The 20,147-nt window shown below is 36.4% G+C and overlaps 1 protein-coding gene across 1 annotated transcript in view; it reads left to right on the top strand.

Moving 5' to 3' along the window:
* Positions 1-10,275, top strand: part of Dgki (diacylglycerol kinase iota) — a 466,489-nt gene extending 456,214 nt beyond the window's left edge. Inside the window, 1 exon segment of the mRNA XM_063250554.1 lies at positions 71-10,275. Coding sequence (XP_063106624.1) covers positions 71-187 — 117 coding nt within the window. The 3' untranslated portion in view covers positions 188-10,275.
* Positions 10,276-20,147: the final 9,872 nt, after the last annotated feature.

Below are 20,147 nucleotides of genomic sequence, written 5' to 3'. Positions count from 1 at the left end.
ATAATAAGAGTTGTATGTATATTCCCTTACTCAAAATACGTGTTTCTTTCCTTGTTGCTGCTACCAACAGGGTAAAACACCACAAGACAGAGCACAGCAGGCTGGGGACCCAGAATTAGCTGCTTACCTAGAAAGCCGTCAGAACTATAAGGTCATTGGCCATGAAGACCTGGAAACTGCTGTCTGACCCTAGTAGACAAACAGAGTGAATGTGAGCGAGCATATAACCTGTGCCCTCCCAGCGACCAGGCAGCTGCTGAGGAACAAGCTGATGGAATCCATATGTCTGTCTCTCTCCTGCAAGAATCTCTGAGACCGTGCCACCAGTTTTTAAGGGCTATCAGGATGTCCAGCAGAACATGATAGCCCATTGAGAAGGAGCCAGGCTACCTAGAGATTTGTGGAGTACAAGTTCCACAAAATTTGATCCTTACTGCTTCCAGCAAGTAGCATGAACTTCTGTGTTTACCTGTATAATTTATTTTAAAGATTCAAAGGATATTTGTATAAATGGCATTGCTCCCTCCTCCCCCACATGTCCATCTTTCTCCTTTACCACATAATTCTACTGTAATTACTCATCAACCTAAATTTTATGATTTTTATCTCTTCTCTTTACGTTCAATCTGAAGACCACAAGATTGTGTGAAGGTCTCTTAAAAGCCTCTGGATGTCCTGCAGAAATATAACTGTAAAACCATTTCCAAGACTAAATAGACCAAGACCACTCAGTGACTCTTTTGTTTCATTTTGTAGGAGCAGAGAAGTACCACATGGCTAAAGTCCACTTGTGTGTTCTATCTCTGGGTCTTTCAAGGTGGCATGGGAGCTGTCTGTGCTTGGAGGTACCTCAGAGAGGTTACCATTACCTAAGGTTGGCCCAGGCAGCTGGGCTGTTGCCAATAGCTGTGCGAGACCAGTTCAGCTTGGGCTGCTTGTACAGCTCCATACTGCCTATGTGTAGCCATCTTTGCCTGTTGCTGCAACTTGAAGTGCTGTTTAAAGTGCAGGGGAGAGGGTCAAAGATTTAGCTCAATAGCATAAGCACCTGCCTGGCAGGTGTGAGGTCGTGAGTTTGATCTCCGGTACCAATAAATAAATAAATAAATTACAGGGAGAAAACACTGTGGGACTCTGACTATAGGAAGTAGAGCCCTCTGATGAGGTTAACTTCTAGTCTTGTTGAATAATAATAGCAGGCTAATCAACTTGGAAAAAGAAACAGCGTTAGCAATGTGTCAAGATAATACAGTTGAGCAAGAAGCACTCTTGGAATTTTACACAGAGGCCAAGAACTGTACATTCTTGGATACCATGGGGAGAAGGTCTCACTTTGGGTTTCCCTTCTTGATTTTTGTTTTTTCTTAGATGGACTGACCCGAGGACAGAGTATTGTTTTATGAATAGCACTGCCAGATTTTCAGGAGGCCTGGGTCTTTCTTATGGATGCTTTACCTGTTGCTTTTAAGGTCCTGCGATCATATCTGATAACTTTATTTTCCATGTGTGGGCAGTTTAATGTATTGCTTTATTAACTATGTTTTCCCCTATCAGCAATTTCTTACTGCAAACCACTGTAAAATTGTAACCAGCAGTCTCTTGTCTGGTAGTGGAATTGCACTGTCTCATCATGCTACAGATCAGATGGAACTCAGTGATAATTAAATTTTAAGGAGGAAGAATATTATTTTTCCCAAATATTTGCATATGAGACAAAAATAAAAGTGGATATTCAAGAGTTTTGTTTTTTGGCTAAATCTGAGGTCTCCTGAGCTCCCTTCCATTTTGCTCTTAGACCCAGCAAAATCGTGTCCCTGGTATTGCTTCTTGTTAACTTAAGTGATCATTTCTCTACATTTAATTTAATGGGCCAGTAGTGACATGTTGTTTATCTGAATCCCATGTTGGTCACACATCATCATTTGAAAAGTGCAGATATCATATGCTATGTTAAGTCAAAACAGCCTTTCAGGGTTTAGGGGTTTTATTACCACAGTCTCTGCATAGTCACTTCAGACACAAATCATTGGCATAATTTCCAAGTGTGGGAGAAGGAGCTGGTTATGAGTCATCTCTTGTCATATTATCAGTTTCAGGACTGCAGCTCTCTTTTGGATTTTATGGTGGAGGAAGAAGGGACTGCAGTAGATCATTTCCAGAAACTGGGAAAAAATATGGTCCAGGAGAATTTAATCACTGGGATTTTGCTAGAAGTTTTTCAGTTGGTGGGACTGTTATGGAAATATTGTGATGACAGAAATGTAATATAATCCCTAAAGCAGACTGAAATCTGGCTTCGAATAGTACCTCTTATCCTCTGGACCAAGCCAAACATTTGGCCTACTGAGCTGCCACTACTGAGATGAGGCACTCTGGTTTCATTAATTACCATGTTGCATTTCTCTTTGAGTGCTTCAAGGTAACCTGAGAGAAAATTTAGGACAGAGGTGGCTGTGGGCCAGTGTAGAACTACTGAAAATGTTCTGGTGCATCTGAAAATGATTCGAGAAAGGGAAAAATAATTTAGAGTCCCTGCCTTATTGATAGAGAGCAATGTATGAGCTATCTCTTTGGAATAGCAAACACCTACAAGACTTAGGCTTTCCAGAGGGAGAGAGGGAGAGAGCAAGGGAGGCAGGGAGGAAGGAAGGAAGGAAAAAAAAAGAAAGGAAGGAAGGCTAGATAAAGGGACAGAACAGCCACATATTTAATGCCCTCAGCACCAAATCTACCTCCTGTAGCATTTTTAATTGGTAGCTATGTGTGACGGTGGTGGGCTTTAGAAAGAGCCAAGATTTAAGAGTTTCCATCTCAATTTAGGTGGATTGTTTCTTCTTTACTAGGCTATCAAGTGGTATAGAGGCCAATGATCTGGTCCTGATCAAAAAGTCGCATGACTGTAACAAACACTGACATATACATCTGTATAAAAACCAGTTTTACAGAGCCTGTTGGGACAGTGCAGATGGAAGCAGCAGCCTTGTCAGTACTCCTGTGCATGGTCCTTCATGTTGTGGCACTGCCTGCCTTGGGGATTCCAGTCTTGGATCAGATTAATACAGGGATGGAAGATGAAGAGTTACTAAAAGATGACAGTCTATAACCATAAAGATATCCATATTCGCAACCTTATACTCTGCTGTTCCACAGTTAATGAAATAGAATATAATGAATGTGGATTTATAACAGTTGAAGACTCAGTAACCAACAGAAGATTAATAAGCCCAGAAGGAACTAAGCACAACTGGAAATGTTACTTTGAGACTTCCAGTTAGCTTTATAGTCATTACGACTGAAAACCAGGGCAAGCTCTGAAACAGACTGAGACTGGCAAGTGCACGTTATGAAATCTGTAACAACAGCTGGCAGACCTGCAATGCCCTGCTGCATCTCTGTCCTCAGTGGCTCCTGTACAGATCTGTACATTATATGATATTCAACAGGTAGTTCATTTTCATCTGGATGTAGCATCAGACCTTTCACCTAAAGAATTTCTGAGACTTGCTTCCTAGACTTTTCATTACCTTCACATCTTAGAAAATGTGGGGCAGCCTTTTCATCTCATTATGTTGTCGATTTATTAATGACAGATTTTTTTAGTTATGAAACAAGCACAGGCCTTTTAAAAAATGTTCTAATACCACATGCAACAGCACAGCATCCCTTTGCTTTGGTGTCTTTTCTTTGTCCCCAGAGATAAATGCTGTTAACACTAATAAGCATAGCTGTATGTTGTGTCAGAATTACCCCACTCATACACATGTGTGCATGTAGATATATACATACACATTCACACATTCATATATATAGAAAGGCATTTATTTGTATACATACATGTGCATATGTACTACATATATGTTGCATAGATTTAAAAAACATTTTAAAAGCATGCTAATCATACATGAATGTGTAGTTAATACCTGCAGAGATAGATAAGGTAACAGAGTTTTTATTTGATTTTTTGATTCCACCATCAGTGAATTTCATCTATCACTAAATCACTACCATTGCACATTTGTTAGAACCTGTGTTATAAAATCCATAACCAAGAGTACCTGTCATTGTGTCTACTGCCTTCCATGAAGCATGAAACCTACCATGGCTGTAAGACTGGTCCATGCTGTTTTTGGATTTCAAGTAAAGAGAATCCTTTTCTCTGTGACTTTTACACACTCAGTAGTTTATCTCATGATAATTGATGAGGCTGAGCTACTTTTGGAAGGGGAGGTCACATGGATACAGTCTGGAGTCTGAGTAGCCATTACTCTTATTACATTAATTTCTGGCCACAGTGACAATTCTGTTCCTGGACGAATCCTGCCAGGACAGTTGGTAATCATGTCCTACAACTGCCAAAATCTTCCTTGACTATTATAGCCAAAATGACATTTCTCTCTGGAGCAAATGTCCATGATGCCTAAAAGATAAGTGCATAGCCACTGATTTGGTCATTTTATGAGTTTATGACAAGCCTGACAAAAGTAATCTAGGAGGGTTAGCACACTTCTGTGCTCCTCACATGAGAGGTTACCATCATGGCTGATGTTTCCACATCCAGTGACACAGCAGTGCTCCCCCTTGACCTTATCCGGAGTACTGGTTCTATATGTGCTATACCCCTGAAGACTTATATGGAGTTTAGACCATCTCTCCATAGTTCAATTAGAGAGAGACACAGAGACAGAGAGGAAGGAAGAAAGGAAGGATTAGTAGTGTCCTAAACAACTTATTCTCCCATGACATTGAGATTCATTAAGCTGGTTCCAAAAGGAAAGCAGGAAGATATAATTACTAGACTATTAAATACTTTAGACTAGTAGTTTGGACTGGGGAAGAATGTCTTGAGGATGGGTAAGTTCTAGAGTGTATGTGCATGCATGCAGTCATTGCACATGCAGTCATATGTCCATGAATCGACCATACTTGCACGCATTTTTTATAAAATATTTCACTTACTCTGATATAGACCCCATGCTAAGGCAGTTAGTGCAATAGACAAAACTGATTTCACCAAACTGGCCGTCAGGGAAGCATGACAAATTGCAATGAAATAAGGTCCTTGCATGAGAGCCCCAGCATCCATGGGAAGTACAACAAAGGTGTTACTGTATGTGTCACTCATTGGTCAGCAATATTTTAGTTCTATGAAAACAGTTTCAACAATGCAAGAAGTGATATTTTGCATTTCTTTGTTTAGTGTTGGTAATGTCCTTAAGAATGTATTTAACATTAAGCTTTTAAAATGAGACTTTGAAGCAATATCTAAGTACTAAGATTCATTTATCACTGTTCTCAAGGACAAAAGTAGGAATAATAAGCAGAATTTGCAATAGATTTGGATTAAATATAAAAATAAAATATAAATTGCCAAAGGGTGCATTGGGGTTCCTTACAGAGTCATAAACTTTCGCTGTTGGGAGAGTTTAAGCAAAGAATACGATTTTAGTGTGTTTCGATTTAGGGACCTTTGATCTCAGCGGGCTGAAATTCGATCTGTTCTTTTCTTTAAGTTTGGTTTCAAAATTTGTTTGTTGAATTGCAGTGTTTTGTTTCAGAATTTCATAAAAACCTTGATTTTTAAAAAATATAACATTTTATACATGAAAAGCTATAAAATCTTGGCGGGAATGGCCTTTACTTACCATTTAATAGTTTTTAAGATACCTAAGCATGAATTTAGAAACTAGCAAAAAGAAACCATACTAAGAGGTTAACAATTTAAAATACTTCTGGAAACATTACAACTTTGATGTATATTCATAGGCATTCTCAAGTAAAGTCCTATTAGAAGTATATCTGTCTGTCCAATATGAAGAAGTGCCATGATTTGGTATTTACCAGGGTTCATTATAGTCTGATACAACCATAGAAGAAATTTCTGCCTAAAGGATAAAGATCTTTAAAATTCAAACAATGTACATGAAAAGCAAGCATGACAAATGCTGTGGCTTCAATGCCCAGCATGTGACATAAGGGTAAACCTAACCATGGAGATGACAAATTGCTGAATCAGTTGTTCTCACAGCTGCAAAATTTCAACATCTTTGGCCAAATAATACCTAAAACAGGAACCTTAAGTAGCAGCAATATTGAAATTATCGTTTCCTAGTCCTATAGTGAAGCATATTTATAGATCTCAGTGTAAAATAGCTTAAACAACTAAAATTTATGCTTTTAATTGTCCCCATAGTTTCAGTTTTATTTCAAAACATTTTTGACATTTTTGAGTTTTGATGTAATGCCATAAGTACATGCTGTAGATAATGGCTACCAAATGAACTGTCTGAATCTCAGAGCCCTGAATTCAACTTGTACAGAATCAGATAGCAGATGATAAGACTGCAACTAGAACTGGGACATTTTATTTTATTTTACTTTATTTTATTTTTTGAGACAAAGTGTTCTGTGGAGTTCAGGCTGGCTTTGTGGAACCCAGACTGGCTTTGAACTCACATGATCCACCTGCCTCAACCTCCTGAATGCTGGTATTACAGGTGTGCACCACCATGCCCAGCCTCTTGTTGTTGTTCCTTTGTGTCACCACACCTCGTTTGAGACCTTCAGAAATTACATGCCAACATGCCTAAAATAGATGTTTTCTGGGTAAATAATTTTCAATCATTACTTTTAGTGATATTTTACATCTGTGATTCAGATTTCCATAATAAAATGATTCCTGCATGAAGAAAAATATTGACCTGGGGCTGGGGATTTAGCTCAGTGGCATAAGTGCCTGCCTTGGAAGCAGGCAGTCGTGAGTTCGATCCCCGGTACCGGTAAAAAGGAAAAAGACCAAAAAAAAAAAAGAAAAAGAAAAGAAAAAAAGAAAAATATTGACCTACAGGAATTTGTTTAGAGCAGGGGGAGAACATGAAATAAAAACTCAAGAATTTTTATTTTCAGAATCTTACCAACATAGATATATTTCAAGGGCAAAAAGGTCAAAGGTTTGGGCACCATTGTAAATTTCATGGGAAGAAATTAAGACTGAGGTTTTAGTGACTTTTCTGCATGATTTAAATCTCCACATTTAAAAAGTAGGGGTACAGGGCTGGGGATTTAGCTCAGCGGCATAAGCGCCTGCCTTGCAAGCAGGCAGTCATGAGTTCGATCCCCGGTACCGATAAAAAGGAAAAAAGACAAAAAAAAAAAAAAAGAAATTTAAAAAGTAGGGGTACTGTTTGTCTTCCTTGGAAAGGTACTGCTGAACTGTTCTAGGACTGTTGTACCAGGTGCTGAGGGCTTGCTGTTCCAGGCAGTCTTGTTTCCAGGTATGTCCACCAGGGAAGTTTATCATGCAGTGTCACATACATTGAGGTCTGAGTCATCTATGGTAAGTGATGCTGTATTTGAAATTAAAAGAACATACAATATTCTCCAATTCTAACATATTTTACTAGGTCACCTATGGTAGAATGGTGAACTTGTAGCAGAAGGTGCTTGATGTGGAAAGAAGACAACATTTAAAAACTGTCTGGAGAAGACAGATGAAACAGGAGTTAGATTCAAGTTCTATAAGGCAGTTAATTTGAACAATAAAAGAATGAAAAGAGAAGAACAGACATAAAAAGTAGGTAGGATAGCCTATATTGTTGCATAAAGGTTTTTTTTTTTTTTTCCCCTAAATATTGCATCTGGAAAAAGTGGGATTCTTGAAAAAGGGAAAGTTCACCACTGCTAGATTTTTCCCCCTACTGTTTAAGTAAATATTGAACAGCCAACTCAGGGATGATGTAAAAGCAAATCCTTAGTTGTGAAGGATCTTGGGCCTGAAAACATTCTGTAATAGGCCTTTGGTTTATTTTTATGCTTTTCAACTGAAACAGATCTCAGATCCATTTCACTTTCAGGTTCCTGCCAAACAGATGGCAGTGAAAGCATTTTATAAACACAATCATTGAAAATATATACTAAATTATCTAGAGGCAAGGATCATGATCTTGAAATTTGCTTTGCTTATGCAAACACACATGCACACATACACATGCACGCATGCACATTTTGCCAATCGCAAGCCAATTCTCACATTTGAAAAAGACATTATGTTTCTACTGAAGCAAACATGCTGAGAATTCAGTAAGGAAGAAACAAAGCATCCAGTGTTCCCTCCTCTACTTACTGTCCACTTGCTTGATATGTAAATTTGTGATTGAGACTTGAAGAAAGCACTGAGGATTGCTCTATGTTCTGGTAATAAAGGAGCAGAAAATTACTTCCTATACCTTTTCATCATTAAATAAGACGTAATACTGATATCCTTAGGTGGACCTTTGCATGATATGTCTGTGTAAGAGGGTTACAGTTGTAGTTCCTAGAATTTGAGCTGAATGGAAGGGGAAGTCACTCTTGAGATAATGGAAGGAATGGTCCTACATGGAGCCCCTTGCCCAGAGAACATCTCCCATCACTCCTGCTTCTCCCGCACCTCATTTCTTACTTCAAAGAAAAGGGCTTATGAGAAAAAGGTAAGGCAGGGCATGATGCATGCCTGTAATCACAGCACTCCAGAGGCTGAGAAAGGAGGATCATCATTGAGTTTCAGGCCAGCTTGGGCTACAAAGTGAGGCCAAGACCAGCCTAAACTGAATAGGGAAACTCTGTCTCAAAAAGTGAAGGAAAACAAACAAACAAAAACTAAAAGACAAAAAAAAAAAAAAAAAAAAAAAAAAAAGAAACAAAATATTCTCAGGAAAATACAATATTATTTCAGTATTAACGTAGTTTCACATGGAAATACACACAATATATATCCTAAAAGAACACTGATTCCCATGAAACTCAAGCTCATAAAATATGGATAATAATTAAATTTATAGAGCATGGCTTCAAAGAATATATCTGACATTTTTATTTTATACAACTCAGAAATAGTGCAATTGCAGAACTACAGGAAACAGAATGAGCTAATGGAAGAACTTTCTAACAAAGCTCAAGAACAGTGTTGTGTTTTGTGTATTTTCCCAACAACTCAGAGCAGGTTAGACCTATCCATTAATTTGTAATGGTCAAAGATAAGATTTGAGACAAATAGGGACAATGTAAGTCTTCTCACAACTTTAAATCTAACCTTCAAAATCCAGAAACCATGACTTTGTTATTGTGGAGTTTAAATATAACGATATTTCTTAAAAATGAGAGACATGGGCATGAGATATTTGCAAATTGTTTTGTAAAAAAATAACAAAAAACTTAAAAACCACACATTACAGCTCTACATCAGTTTACTCTATTTTTCATTTCAGATTTTATAAGTAATACACAGAAATGTTAAGATTTACCACTTCCGAGATGCATTTCAATCTTGATACTTCTTGCACCTTGTGTAATGAAAAGTGGTTTCTGGCATTTTTGGTTTTATTCACAGTAATACTTTTCGTTTGCCACCTTCTCCACCCTTGCATTGTTGGAGTGATGCACAAACCATTTGCATGCATCATTTCCAGTGCAAATAGAACTTGGATGCCTGCTACCAACTTGATTGTGGACGGAGGCTTTTACTGTCCTGGTAAATGAAACAAAAATTTTACAGTGAAAATTTTCTAATGCAAAGCATCACTGAGAAGTAAGACTTCAAATGAGCCTCCACATATACCAGTTTGGTTATTTTTGAAAGTTGCCAGAGGTTGATCAGGCAAGTGTGAATGTGTTATGTGCACCACAGCTGACTGAAAGTGAGAAAACCCATTTCTATGAGGACTACAGGGCAATCTCAGTTCCATCAGAATGTATATACTTCATTTCTGAGTGGGGAAAAAAACTACTAGACATCCAGCATACAGTTAGCTGTAGATAGGCCACCTGAAAGCCCATGTCTGTAGGAAAAGAGTTGCAGTCCCATTATGAAGGACCCCTTCTTGATTCAGATTCTTCCCTATCACATCCCAGAGCTGCATGCTTTTGCAAAGCTGCCAGTTGGCAGGTGAAATGTCCAAAGCAGTAGCAGCCATGACAGTAGAGACAGGACATCTTATTTCCAGGTAAAGTGGGTCCCAGATAATATGAAGTGGAGGAAGGGTAGGTGGGGAGGGAGGGACGGAAAAGGGAAAAAATGGAGTTTTTTGTAACAAAGTCATAAAGTATTTTTCCCTAATTTTCTTGCATTTCTTATTTATATAAAGATTCACTGTGCTGCTCTATAGAGATTTTCAATGGAACTAATTTGGGACACTGAACTAATCTCTGAAAAAGAAATTGACTAGTGGCGGTTACTTTTTGGACACTTTTTCTGTATTGTGAATTGTGTGGAAATGTACAGAATAAAATGAAATGAAATTAGTTTTTGTTCCTTTGTGTCTGCTACTTACACATGTGAATACTATGCCTAACTATAGTTGCATTCGATATTCAAAATAATGAGGTAACCAAAGAGGTGGCTGCTAGGGAAGACAGTGACTAAGAGAGGTCTTCACTAAAGCAGAAATATTTTAGAAAATCTTTGGTTTCCAAAGCAGAATAGTAAGGCCCCTCCCTATCTGTATGTCTGTTATGTAAACATGCATTTAGATACCTACTTATGGTCTGTCTGTCATCTAGCTATGTACCTAAAAGGTACTGATCCATGGCAGGTAAGGATTAAATGAGGTAAGCCCTATAATTACCTCACTTTACATATTTCAGAGTTTCCAGACAGCAGTCCTGGCAGAGATACTTCAGACAGGGCTTGGCAGATCATCTGAGTTGAAGAGACAGAGCTGAGAGAGAAATAATACAAGCAAGAAGATAGGAAAGCAAGACATTTAAGGTGCTAAGAGGAAAAAAGTACTATTACAATTCTTCAGCAGCAAAGATAGCTAGAAAATTAAATGTAAAATGAACAATTTTACTTATAAAAGCTGAAAGAATTAAACCAATTGATCTGCACTATAAAAATGTTAAAGGAATTCCTGTAGATGAAGATCTTTGCATATGTACATAAATGAGGAGGCTGGACTTGCAATTATTTGGACTTGTAAATATATATGATTTTTTTCTTAGCAATGAAATATACCTAAAAGATAAATGACTAAACAAAAAAGACAATATTTTGTGAAATTTACAAGTAATTGACAGCAATAGCAAAAAACTATTAGGGAGAAATATAATTGTAAGATTTGTATATTGTACATGATTTGGTATGATGTTATATAACTTACAGACGAAAAGGCCAGGAGGTAGCATCATTTAAAAGGCGATGGAAAAATGGATAAAAGGGAAAAAAAAAATTTTCATATGTAAGATAGTTCAGATAGTATACAGCTAGCTTCTATTTTTTTCCTTGAATGTTTTGTGCTAATATTGTTTAGGTAAGACATCATGCCTATGCCCTGGACTCTGTAAACTACTACAATCCACCAATATGCAGTGCATCATGTATTGTAACTTGCCTTCTACCCTGTTTTGAAACTTGTTTTCATTGTTTGCTTATGCTTTTCTCTTTAAAATAAAATTTTTGCATTTCTTCTAAAAAGGCAGTTCCCGATATAATTCAGCCATGGCATGCAGAGAATGCTGAGACAGACAAAACAACACTGACTTCTGCTAGGTGTCTTCACTCAAGATGGTAGAGGAAGGAGTTCCAAGGATGGAGTTCAGTCCCTCTGCTAAACCAGTAATTAAGCTTAGGGGGAAATGACCTAAATCAACTACCTCAGAACTCTGGAACTTTATAGACACAGAAACCAAGGGAGTGTTTGGAGAAGGCAGATGCTACTGAACTTTGGCATTTGTAGGAATCTCTGTCAGGTGGCAGAACAGCTGCAGGGACAATGGACAGCAAATATTAAGTGGCCACCTACAAGGCATACAGAAGGTGAAACATTCCTTTGGCAAATTCACTATAACAAAGATGACTGCAAAAAGTAATCCCTGATGAAGGAGAGAATCTGATTTCCAGAGTTACCAAATGATACAATTCATATTGTCCAGTTCTCACCAACAAAAAAGATGTAAGCATTTTAAAAAATGACTCATTCACAGGAAGAAAAGAAGTTGACCAAAGTTATCTCTGAAGAAGGCCAGACATTTGAATTAAAATTTCCTAGTTAAAAAGATACTAACTCCAGTATCTTGTGTATGTTCAATGAGAACTCAAGAAAATCTGGAAAACATCATATGAACAACTAAGAAATGTCATAAAATAACAATTATAAAACAAAAGAGGAAGTTTGGGGCAGAAAAGTAGAGTAGCTGAAATAAAAAATCCACTCAAAATAAGTAGTGCTAGATTTGAACAGACAGGAAAAAATTCAGCCAAACTGAACATGAAATAATTGTAGTCATCCAGTTTGAGGGAAAAAATGAATAATGAGCAAGAACCTTAGGTATCTGAGACACCAGCCAACAACCGAACACGTACATATTGGTAGCCTCAAAAGGAGAAAAGAACAACAGGGAAATAATAAGTTTTTTGTTTGTTTGTTTGTTTTTGTTTTTAAGTCTTAATGGCTTTTCAGCCTGCAGGATTGAGTTTTGAATTTCTTGTAAGACCAGCTGTGTATACTCTTAGCTTCTGTGCATTGGTTCTGTCTTAATTTCTTAATTCATTTTTAAAAAAAAAAATTATTTTAAAGAGACTAAAACCAAACAAAATAAAACAGAATTAAGCCAGTCAAAACAAAACAGTGCGTAACTCAACCAGGATTAATTTGACTACCCAGGTACAGTACAGTCAAACTGTGCACTGATAAAGTCTTAAAAACAACAAAACAGAAACATCTTTCACATATAAGGGATGCTCAGTAAGATTAAGGGTCGATGTCTTATCAGAAACTTTGGAGGCCAGAAGGCAATTGGAAGACACAGAAGCAAACAAAGGAATCAAATAACAGGCTGCTTAATAAATCTCTATCTCATGAAGATATCATTCAAAAAGCCATGTGGGTCGTGGGAGAGAAACCACAAGCCAGTTTGCCCTTCCTGTGAGACAACTGGCACATGGGCTGGGAGACAAGAACACCCCCACCTCACACCCCTGTAAGCAGCTGGCTGATTTGGAGGAACACAGGCTGAGCTGTTAGCAACTGAGGTACAAAAATAACTTAATTCTTATATTGTTTAATGGACTTTGCAGGCCTAGAGCTGATGGTCTGAACATCTATTGAGAGGATAACAATATGCACTATAGCAAATATGGGGAATTTCCTTCTGTCTTAACTTGAAGTCCAGTATTATTCTCACCGTTTTTCTTTCTTCAGTATTCTGCATTAATTGAGTTTATTTTGTACTGTTTTGTTTGATTTTATTATGTATGATGATATGGGCAGCAATTTTGAAGATAGAAAGAAGCATTATAGTAACCATTGTTGATTTCCTCTTACCCTGTTTTGAAGTGCTGTATCACTTTCACTGTTTTGTTTTGATTGGCTTAACTCTGTTTTACTTTGTTTGGTTTTATTCTCTTTAAAATAAAATCTTTTAAAAATGAATTAAGAAGAAATTAAGAGAGAACCAGATGCACAAAAGCTAAGAGTATACCTGCTCTTACAAGAAATTCAAAACTCAATCCTGCAGGTGGTAAATAAAGCAAAGTAGTAGAGTACTTGCCTGTCATTCTTGAAGCCTGAGTTAAATTTTCTGTAGCAATGAACAAGAAAGGAAAAATAGCATGCTAGGCAGTAATTTAAGTATATATGAAATCAAATACTTTAAATTGAGATACAAAAGTTATATAAGAACTTTAGAAAGTAGTTAAATGGAAGAAGCAATCCTTTCCTTATCAGTGATCACTTTATATATACATGGATTAAGCCTCCATTAAAAGGAAGTTATTAGCCAGATGGATTAAAAATTGATCCACCCTTGTGCTGTCAACAACATACTCCAAATATGAAGAGACAAAGAACTGAAAGTAAACAAAAAGAAAAAAATTCCATTAAAATAGTAACTAAAACATAGTAGAGGTGTAGTATGTCAGTTTTATAATTTTGCATCAAAAAGTCTCCAAGAGACAAAGAAAAACAGTGCATGTTGTAAAAGTTTGAATTTCTGTATGTATATCAAGGAGACATACACAACCATAAAAATCCAAGCTACAGATAGAGGAAAATTTGATGAAATCAAGGGAAGAATAATTCCTACAAAATAAGTGGACATTTTGTAATTTATATTTGACAATGCATTGCTTACCAGATTAATCAATGAGGAAATAATGTGAAAAACACTATGAATTTATTAGATTAATAGCCATAAGAGCTTTCCCCTTGATAACAGTAGAGTCTGCTTTCTGCATCAAAGAACGTGGATTATTCTTCAGTGTGGACCATATATTAAATCACAGTACTGTAGAAGTTTCAACAAATTTTAAAATATTGTAATCATACAAACCATCCTTTTGTACTGCAGTAGAATAACTAGAATAACTAGTCATTAATTAAAGTAAAACTGGAGAAATCATGACTATCATTAAACATCATTAAACAAGTAGGTAAAAAGTAATCACAAAATCAATTAGGAAATACTTTTAAAATAAAAATGCACAATATGCTAAGAATGATTAAATTTAGTGGACATGGTGTGTAGAGGAAAATTTAAAACTGCAAATGTCTATATTAAAGTGAAAGCATAAACTTGCAATAGTTAATAGATAAATTTGAATTATAATTGGGGATCTCAAGATTCTTCTTCATTTATTGTTAGAACAGGAGAAAAGGAGGAGTTAGTACATAGGTGGGTGTCCCTGGTAATCTCATTTGTAACACCTGTAAGATAGAAAGAGTCTAAATGTCAATCAACAATTGGATAAATAATCAAATTTTGGCATATCCAAACTATGGAATACAAATCAGCCATAGAAAACACTAAACAATAAGAAAATGAAGCATTTATACAATCAACATGGTTAAATATCAAGATAATTAGGCTGGTTTAAAGAAGCCAGATCAAGGAAAAGGGGAAGGAAAGCATGAGGTATGTCCTGTGAGATTCCATTTATATGTATGATAGAAAGCACAAACAAATCTACAGATGCAAGAGGCAAATTTATGAGTTTCAAGAGTTGGAAGCAGTGTGACAAGTGAGAAAGGAACTACCCAGGTTAAAAAGGATGGATTTGTTCATTACCCTGGTTTTGATGGTTGTTTCATTAGCCTATAAACATGTCAAAATTCGTGTTTTACCAACTATCATGTGATTTGACTGTCTGTTTGTTATACCTCAAAATTGTTTTTGAAATCAAGAGATAGACTCTGTATTCAACCACAACAAATTTATTGGCATTACTCACTTTAAAGGTGCTTTTTGGTTTATGAGTGACAGATTTCCTTTGTGAATAAGTAGCAGTTCTCAAATAGCTTGTCAGCCCTGATACAAATGAACTGCAAAGTGCAAATAAGGAGTGAATATCGAGCCCAAACCCAACTCAGATGTGAGAGGAACACCTGGCTGTCACATTTCCAGACTTATGTGAAACACCAGAAGACAGGACTATCCATTTACTAGAAAGGCACATTCTGACATCTGTTTGTTTTATATTGGAAGTTTACTTACAGTGTAATTCTAGAATCAAGAGACAAAATGAAATTTTAAAATGGCTACAAGCAAATGCCCTGAGAGAAGAATGAAGTTTTTCTCTAAATGGGCCTTCTTACAATGAATGATTTTTTTTTTTTCTTGAATTGTAGATCAATTTATGCTAGTGTGCTTTTCCTTTGCTTCCATCTGGTCAGAATTAGGAATCATTGATGGACTCTTTTCCTCACAAATCATACAGGGATTCTTTAGGGATGCCTTTAAGGACTTTGTTACAGAAATGGTTGTGGATGTAAAATACGCAATAAATTACATCTCCCAAATGCACTGCCAACCTCTAGCTTAGAGGTACTTAGGGAAGAGGTCATGGGCGTTGGGAAGTGCAGACTTTGGACTCTCATTGAAAGAGATATATTTCCTTTGCCTAAGTATTTAAAGATAAAAAAGGGTAGGTGAAAAAATAACTTGTTATTTAATATCATCTTCCTCTGAAGTCCTACCATGCTTCTGCTCTTCTGTTTCCTTTGGTTCTATTGTGTTGTATCTTATTCAATTGTATTATGCGTGATAGTATTAAAAAGTTTTCTGTGGAAAATGAGATAATAGAGGAGCCATTGTTCATTTTCTGTTATTTGGTTCTGAATACCCTGTAATACTTTCATTCTCTTTAATGGTTTTATACTATCTTGTTATGTTTGATACTATTATACATGAAGTTATGCTCAACTATTTCAAAGAAAGAGACATTATGGTAGTCACTGTTAATTCCAGGTTGTCTTCTGGTGAAATACTGTATTGCTTACATTGTTCTGTCCTGATCTGCTTTTTGGTTGTATTTTTTTTTTTTTTCCGTTTTTATCAGTACCAGGGATCAAACTCACAACTGCCTGCTTGCAAGGCAGGCGCTTATGCCGGTGAGCTAAATCCCCAGCCCCAATCTGCTATGTTTTGTCCTGTTTTGTCCTAATCTATTTAAAAAAAAAAAAAAAAAAAAAAAAAAAAAAAAAACTTGTTTACACAAATCACTTCTTTTCAGTACTCTTTTTCTACGAACACTTTTTGCAAAGCTTGACTCTAAGAATTGTAAAGGACTAGAAAATAACCACCATGCACATATGCATAAGTGTATTGTTTCTGTAAATATCTATGTATACACACATATAAAACCAAATGTAAAAGTTCTTTGACAATATTAATCACTACTGGAATTCTCCATATACCTGTATCCCAAAAGCCCAATGGTTATGGAAATGCTGTAGAAATTTGAAGCTTGAAGAATTTTTATTTCTCCAGTGCTAGGATTATAGTAAGAGTATAAACCTTGAATTTAACCCAATTTATGTTAGGTCATGTTGCTTATACTAAGAGACCATCTAGAAACTTCTATTCAGTGGAATAGGATTAAGCCTCTCGGACATTCCCAGCTCAGAGGTTCTCAAGGTAGATGCTAAGGCCTGGGATATCAGAATCATCTGTTAGAAATGTAGATTCTCTGATCCCACCTTTGACCTGTTGAATCTAATGCTCTGACGATGGGGCTCAGCACTCTATAACCAGGTCTTTCAGGGGATTCTGATATACATTAAAGTTTGAGAATTACTGTCCTAACATGAAAGAATGTAAATGAAATGATGCAGTAGGTCATCTAACAATATTCAATAGGCCTGGTGTTAGTAAAAATCGAATTTCATGGTCAGTATGATTCTCCAGGAGAGAAAAAACCAAAAGGAGAAACGTAGGAACAAAAGCTTCCTTATCGCTGTGTCCTTATTTTGATACATATGAAGTTAGTTAATCTACTTTTTTGTTGTTTAATCCCATTTGTGTTTCTTCATTTACAATTCTTCAGTCTGTTCCATAGACTTTTATTTCTGAGTCAGATATAGTTTCCTGTGTTTCCCTTGGGTCACAGGAACAGTAGCAACAAAGATATCACCATCTTCCCCTTTCCCTTCTTCACACTTTTATGTTAATTACACTCCTATACAGTTATAAAATTTTACTCTATTCTGTACAGATATTAAAATATCTAAGTGTTGTTAATTTTTGTTTTACTTTAAGCATTGAAAGCCAAGAATGTGGGATTTTCCTAGTATGGCATGTTAGTATGTATCACATAGCTAAGTAGTATGCTGCAATTATATTTTGCTTTTCTGAAATATTTCAAAGCCATGACCTCAATATCAGTAAAAAATATTTCTATCATTCATGTCAAATTATTTCTTGTTTCTTAGATTTTTCCCTTTTGGTTCTAAATTACACCACACTTTAGTGTGTTTTACCTTTTGGTACTTCAGTATGGTTTTCATATTTTTTTCCCTAGTGCTTGATTATTGTCTCACATATACACTTACAAACAAATGATTTTTGAAAGATAGAATATATCCTTACAAACAAATAAGACACAGTTAGCATAGCCTAGCTCTCTGACCAGTTTTGGAATCCATTCCATTCTTTCTCCTGTACTTTTTCTATACTTTTATTTTCCTTGTGTTTCACAGGAATGCCACGTGATTGTCACCTTGGGATTTTCTCCTTTGGACTTTTGCATTTTTCCTATTATCTTGACTGTCACATTATGTTTTTGATTTCTGAATTGTTAGAGTCTAGCTGTAGTTTATTTCTTAAAACTAGGTATTAAGGAAATAAAGTCTTCTGAGTTCTTGCATGTCTGAAGATGGCTAGCTAAGCTTTTACTTGTCTGACTTTGAAATTCTGGCTTCAACATAATTATTCATGAGAATTCCAGAGAAATTGACTGGGGAAAAAAAGGGCCTGAATGCTTTTTGAAAAGTCCAAGTTAACTTACAAATATAACAGACTCAAATCAGAATGTCATGACAGCAGAATGACCCTACAAGTCAGGTTGAGCAACTTCATTTTGTAGAAGAAAAAACTGTGATTCGTAGAGACCTTCCCAGGATCACAGAGCTGAATTAAGACAGAGACTTCACAGTTCTCAGAGGCTCCTTATCTGCACCGTGGATCACAATGCTACACTTTGGATTTCACCTGAATGTGCTGCTAGGATGAAATAAAGCATAATTTATTATGGAGATTACATGAAGCCAGAAACTATGTAGGTTACAACCTCAGCTCTGCTTCAAAGCACTAGGTGTGTTTTTTCTCTCCTTGAGTCAAAATGTCTTTATCTATGATAAAAGATAGAGGACTAAAATCACTGGCATTCTTTCTTCTTGAAAGTGGCAGAATTCTCTAAAGGTGGTTTTTAAAAGGAGACACATTGGAAAACCTTCAGCATATTTATACTTAAGACCCTAAATTTGGAAACCTCTTCTAATGCCATCCTTAACCTATATGATTTAGACAATATTTGTCATAGCAGTTATAACTTCATATTTTTTAAAAACCTCAAATGTCTTCTCAATAAGATGTCTATGCCTTAGTTCTTTGGGGTTTTGTAGACTGAAAAGTCTTTGAGTACTCTTTATGTGTGCTCATTTCAGTATCCAGACAGCCTCATGTACTAGTTTATTGACTGTGGGACACCACTTAAAGGCTTAGACATAATTTCCTCAGTTTCATATAGCTGGGAAGGACCAGAACTTACACAGAGCGCAGATGCTTAATAACTATTGTCTTACAACTCTATTAAGATCTTATAATACAAACAAAGAAAGATGTTTTGAATTTATGGGTTGATCTATTTAGGTAGTGAGGTTTGACATTTTCTGCATAATGTAGCTATCTTAAATTTGGCAGTTTTGTTGCTGATTACAAATTGGGTGCACTGGATTGTGTAACACAGTTCCTTTTCCTGAGCCTGTTATGGTCTGAATACATGTTATCCCTCAAAGCTTTTATATATGGAGGGCTTCATCCACAATGCAGAAATTCTTAGAGGAGAGCCTTAGAGGAGGGATCGGATTATGAAAGCACTATTATAATCAATGGCTAAATCCATTGATGAGTCCATAGCTGAATGGGCTATTTCGAGCTAAGCCCAGTTAGAGGGAAGTCACTAGGGATGGGCCTTTGAAGGATACAAAGTTCTGTGCTCCTCTTCTCTGGATCTTTCACTCTCTTCTCAGTTGCCAAAAAGTGAGCAGTTTTTCCACCACCACCTTCAGCCTTATCTCAGGCCTACACCAATGGAACCAGCAAACATGCACTGAAACCTTTGAAACTGTGAACCAAAATAATCAACCATTAATCTATGTATGGCAAGTATTTTGCCCCAGTCATAGAAAGCTGACTATCTGAAAGCCTCTGTTTCCTCATTTGGAAGTAGGAAACCATAGTACTAACCAAGTAGAGTTGATACGCAAAGTAAAAGAGAGAGTGGTTGAAAGATACTTAGAATAAAGCTTTGTGCGTACAAAATATTCAACAAAGTGTTATGCTGGCAATTATTCCATTGATGACACTTTTATTATACTTTTAACATTGTCCTCTGTCCTGTGAGGCTGGAGCTAAGCAACAAAAGAGGTGCCTGGTAGGTCTCATCTTGGAGGGCTCAGTGAAGCCACCACATCCTCTGTGTTCTGACCGTGAAGTCCTACCCTGAAGTTTGTTTCAGTGTTATTTCTACTTCTATTTTGTAAGAATGTCTTCCAAAATTAAAGATTCATAAACTTTGATGACAATAAAGAAGGCACAATTCTACAAACTTCTATGTAGCAGGAAGTGTAAATGCATATTCTTGAAAGTTTGAAATAAAAATGGAAAAAGCAAAGCATCAG

This window comes from Cavia porcellus, unplaced genomic scaffold (genome assembly GCF_034190915.1).
Source record: "Cavia porcellus strain 051 isolate PalLab524CR breed Dunkin Hartley unplaced genomic scaffold, mCavPor4.1 scaffold_6, whole genome shotgun sequence".
NCBI lineage: Eukaryota > Metazoa > Chordata > Mammalia > Rodentia > Caviidae > Cavia > Cavia porcellus.
The sequence above is the reverse complement of the archived record's forward strand: the minus strand, read 5'-3'. Positions and strand labels throughout refer to the sequence as shown.